Source organism: Anopheles marshallii, chromosome 3 (genome assembly GCF_943734725.1).
Source record: "Anopheles marshallii chromosome 3, idAnoMarsDA_429_01, whole genome shotgun sequence".
Taxonomy (NCBI): domain Eukaryota; kingdom Metazoa; phylum Arthropoda; class Insecta; order Diptera; family Culicidae; genus Anopheles; species Anopheles marshallii.
Window position 1 is genome coordinate 33,822,602 of NC_071327.1, and position 4,286 is coordinate 33,826,887.

The following is a 4,286-nucleotide window of genomic DNA, read 5'->3' on the forward strand; positions in this document are numbered from 1 at the left end:
TCTATCCGTCGCTAGGTGGCATTGGCAGCTACCAGCAATTGAACAAAAGAAGCGGAACAAACCAACATTCATCTGCAGGAACTCCATCTGACAGCTCAGACAAAACTTGATTCTTGTCTGATATGTTTTATTCCCAGCTAGAGTTGGAATAATTGTATCTTTTTATGCTTTCGCCTAAAAAATGGCATAAAAACAACATATTATTCGTAATGCATTTTTTTATAGGATGAAGATATTTATTTGTGCTCCATTCACACCGCTCATGGTTTCTGCAATTTATAAGGAATGTACTTAAAGCACCAAGTGCTTTACTTTGGTTCGCAATTCTTCCACCACTGTTTCGTTTCCAGCAAGCTGCTCATTACCTTTTAGTATAATTTCATGCACAAACGGTAACTTTTTTACCGTAACACCCGTTTCTAATGCATTGTTCGCTAAATTCAGCTTTCTACAGAACACCAGCCCACCTAATACACCTAAATTGCGATCAATTAGCTGATTGGTGCTTAAGTTAAGAGCATCAGCTGTGACGAAATATTGCACATAATTCACCACGGTTAGCTGCATACCGGATAGCTTAATTTCTGAGCACAAATTTCCTGCCTCGATCCATTCTTCTAACCTGTTTTCGATGCACCATTTGCTGGCAAGATCAAGATAATATCCTTTTCGAAGCGCATCTACCGTCTCCAATTTTGCCAGATGCTGACGAATGGTTTCGTAATATCCGCGACGATCGATCGCTTTCATTAGTAGCGCAGCCGTAAGCAGCGTCCATTTGCTGTCTGGTTCATATTCTAACAGTTCTTGGCAAGATGCAAGTTGTGCTTTCAACACGTCTACGATGGCTGACCCGAATTCGTAGCCGAACTTTGGTTTCTTAACTCCGACCGCACAGTCCCGGGATGCGATTTGCAGGTTGAGAACGTGTTTGGCTTTATCTGGCGTGAGAAGCGTTACAGTTGCATCACATTCTTCATTCACTACGAACGAACCTTTCATGATCCAAGTTGTATCAAAAGTGTTTCCTTCATTTGCCGGCATCCATTTGGTGGTATCGTTGCATATATCACAGCACGGTACGAGCAATTCGAATCCACCCGCAGCTAGATCGATCGGTACACTAAAAGACAGTACCGCAAGGTTTTGCTTCGAATCGATGCGACAAGCTGCTAGATCTAGCTCAGGTTGCGAGTAACCAAGCAACCACCGTTGATAAAACCAAGCACTGCTATCGTTAGGATCGGTGAAGGCTGCCGTAAGGACCAGTTCTAGCTCTTCCTTCAACTTTTCTTCGCTTATGGGACGACTCGGATCATCCATGTGGGGATAGAGTACCGGCAGCAGTTTGCTTCTATAATGCCACGAGGAATAGTTGGAAAAGTTCTTCTCGATCTTTTCCGTGCAGAATGTGAACTCCTTCTGCGGAGTTACCTTTGCATTTTGGACTACATATCGTCGATAATCCCAACAGTGAACTGTAAGGTAAAACATATTTGTAATACAATTCATTTAATAAGAGGTGCATATTCCCCAAATACTTACAATTGCGCTCGTCCAGCTTTAGATACTTTGTGCATAAGTCTACCTCCTTTTGCCAATCGGCTGTAGGAGTATTTTCTAGTATCCAGCAACGATGGTGCCACGCGCAGTATGATTTTGGGTTTACCATGAGACACATTTCCGTAAAGCCAAGATCGTTATCAAAAACTCTTTGAATATCTTCACTGTGCGTGGACAAAAGGTAACGATGAGTCATACTGGTCAGTACACAAATCAAACTCACTACTTACACGTTCGAGTCTTTCAACGCCAGAATGCACATTCGGCGCAAATTCCACAGAGTCGCTATGTCCGGGTTGCTTCCCAACAGTTTTGCCGTGATTTCCATCATTTCGGTGTCATATTCCTGCGCCGATTTCTTCTCGAAAATGCGACTCATTGCCGCACGGAACATTTTAACCTTCTGTTGCTGTTCAAGCTTCTTGCGGGCTGCTTCTTCCGCGCTGGTACGTACTTTTAATCGACCGTGCTGAAATTGTCATTAAGAAAGTGGATACATACAACGAATGGATGGATTTATGTTGGACTAACTCACCATTTTGAGATAATTTTAAAGTTAGATTGAAGACGAACAATTATATCCCAGCAAATTGGTTTGTTTTGGTGATATGTTGTTTCTGGTTGGCGATTAATTTGACACTTGGGGATTTCGCCCCGCAAGAAACGTCAAACCATTTTCGCCACTTTTATGTTTGCACAGTGGGCAAGATTTGCGAAAACAATTATCCAAATGAATTTATGATCAAATTTTAAGACCCAGTTATTTTATCTGTTGATTGTCAAAATTTTCAAAATCCGTTATCTACTCAATCAGCGTTTATTTCAAATTATAAGACTGTTTCGTTTAGGGTTTTATTGCTGCAACTTTATTTCTCCATTGCGGAATGAAACCAGTTTTCGTAGTTTTGACGTGTGTTGTTTTCCATTTGATCACATGTGCATGACTGCAGTAGGAAAAAAGCGAAGATTTACACACACACACCGCCATACCCGAGCGGCGTTTCAAAACGCACCCGGATAAACGCGCCATGGCAGTTTGTAATCAAACGTGTTCGGGAGAGGATGTGCCGTTGCACTCTCGAGTTGAAAATTGCGTGCGATTTGTTTGGAAGTGCGGGTAATTAGTGAAACAATAGAAGATCGATGTGAGTAAGTGTCTAAGCGCGGCTTTTATGGTGGTTTTTGGGGTGTGGTGTTCATGTGCACTTGAGGGTATTTGGGAAAGTTTGCTAAATCGAATTCTATTCAAATGTGTGTGCTATGTGTGAAAAGTGTCTTAGCTACTAACCTACAATGGAAAACAACAGGATTACATGCAATGTATAGTGTGTGTGAAGGAGTGCGTCACACCAAAAAGACCGGTACGTTCGATTGTGCCGGTTGTGTAGCTAATAGTGCATGTGTTATCATCTGATTTGGCGTAACGACCTGCTGGGTTATCATGCCTGCCTAAAAATGGTCCAATAGACGCAACAAAGAATGGGTCGTTAAGGGTCAGATTAGAGGCCCTAGGCATGTGCTGTGTTTCGTAAAGAAAAATCTGTTTCTGTTAATTGCTAACTTCACTGATACCAGTCGCAAAACAACACCCGAAAAGTGATCCCATCCTGTAGTAAATATACGCACATTCAATTGAAACTGGAAAGAAAATATTCCCGCGAGTAGAAAAAACATGGCCTGCTGCGGCAGATGTTTGTGTGTGGTGTACCGTTTTGGTACCGCGGCGTTGCTAGACCGGGATGAAACGCACTCGGAAAGAGAGAAGCTGTTACATTAAAGGCGGTTTATTTATATTTTCCCGCGTTTCGAGTCTTTTTCGTGTTCTTTCCAAACGTTCAGCTTTTGGTGTTGTTGGGTCTGAAGATCGTGACCTCCCCACGAGATGTGGGAGAAGCTGGCGGGTGAACCTTGAACGTTTGAAAACGACATGCCGGGCGTGGACCGATTGGCGTCCATGGACGGTTTTAGCTGCATCAGTTTGGAGTTTGATATTGGAGAAGGTATTGCATCGGCAGGGCAACGACAGACTCTGTAGCAGCCTAACGTGTTGGAGCAGTTGCTACCAGGTTAGTAAGATCGATTCATTTCATTAAACACATTTCTCCATTTTTATTTTTGAAGATGCTTTTATTTGAATATTATTACTAATGTACTCCGATATTCCACTTTCTTATCAAAGTCAAGTAGATGTTTATTTTCGTGCTTATAACTAAAAGAGGCGTTTTTATATCTTCGGAAAATACTTATTCTATTCGTCTTGCGCTACCTTCATTTGTAAAATATTTTTTTATTGCAATTCTTAGTTGGTTAGTTAGCTTACTATTCTTTAAAATTAGGAATTCTTGAAGTACCATAATTTTGAGGAACAAATGTAAACAATTCCAGTATTCCGAGTTAGCTGGCTGCTTTCTAAAACCCAACAGCAAGGGCAGATACAAGAGATGCACGTGGAGCATGGGTTATTTTTCGACCGCATCGTGCGTGCCACACACGGTTCACGTTCTGCGCACTTGACATCATAAATGCGCAGACCGCTCTTTGCGCATCGCGCGCCCAACGCTTGTCTAACAAACGCCCCGACCAGCCGTGTCATCGGCGTCATCCCTAGCTCTGATGCATTTCCCCCGGTTCGTATGCACCGGCATCAAAAAGGGAAAACAAAAACTCAACAACAACATAACCCCGGCACACGCTCGCATGTTAGTGTTCCACCCCGGGGTTCG

At 42.6% G+C, this 4,286-nt stretch overlaps 1 protein-coding gene across 1 annotated transcript; it reads right to left on the minus strand.

The window, feature by feature from the left end:
* Window positions 1-291: 291 nt before the first annotated feature.
* On the minus strand, window positions 292-3,492 carry LOC128712523 (geranylgeranyl transferase type-2 subunit alpha). The gene is made up of 5 exons (XM_053807416.1): window positions 3,397-3,492; window positions 2,914-3,012; window positions 1,794-2,032; window positions 1,546-1,727; window positions 292-1,478 (listed from the first exon to the last, which is right to left on the minus strand). Exons 1-5 carry the CDS (start codon window positions 3,490-3,492, stop codon window positions 292-294), a joined length of 1,803 nt encoding a protein of 600 aa, XP_053663391.1.
* Between the last annotated feature and the right edge of the window lie 794 nt (window positions 3,493-4,286).

Excerpts from the sequence above, each read along its gene's own strand:
- LOC128712523 (XM_053807416.1), bottom strand. The coding sequence starts at position 3,492 with ATGTCGTTTTCAAACGTTCAAGGTTCACCCGCCAGCTTCTCCCACATC. Across the intron at positions 3,013-3,396 it reads AACAACACCAAAAGCTGAAC|GCAGGCATGATAACCCAGCA; the intron begins GTTTGGAAAGAA and ends GACCATTTTTAG. Across the intron at positions 1,479-1,545 it reads AAAGCTGGACGAGCGCAATT|TTCACTGTTGGGATTATCGA; the intron begins GTAAGTATTTGG and ends TTTACCTTACAG.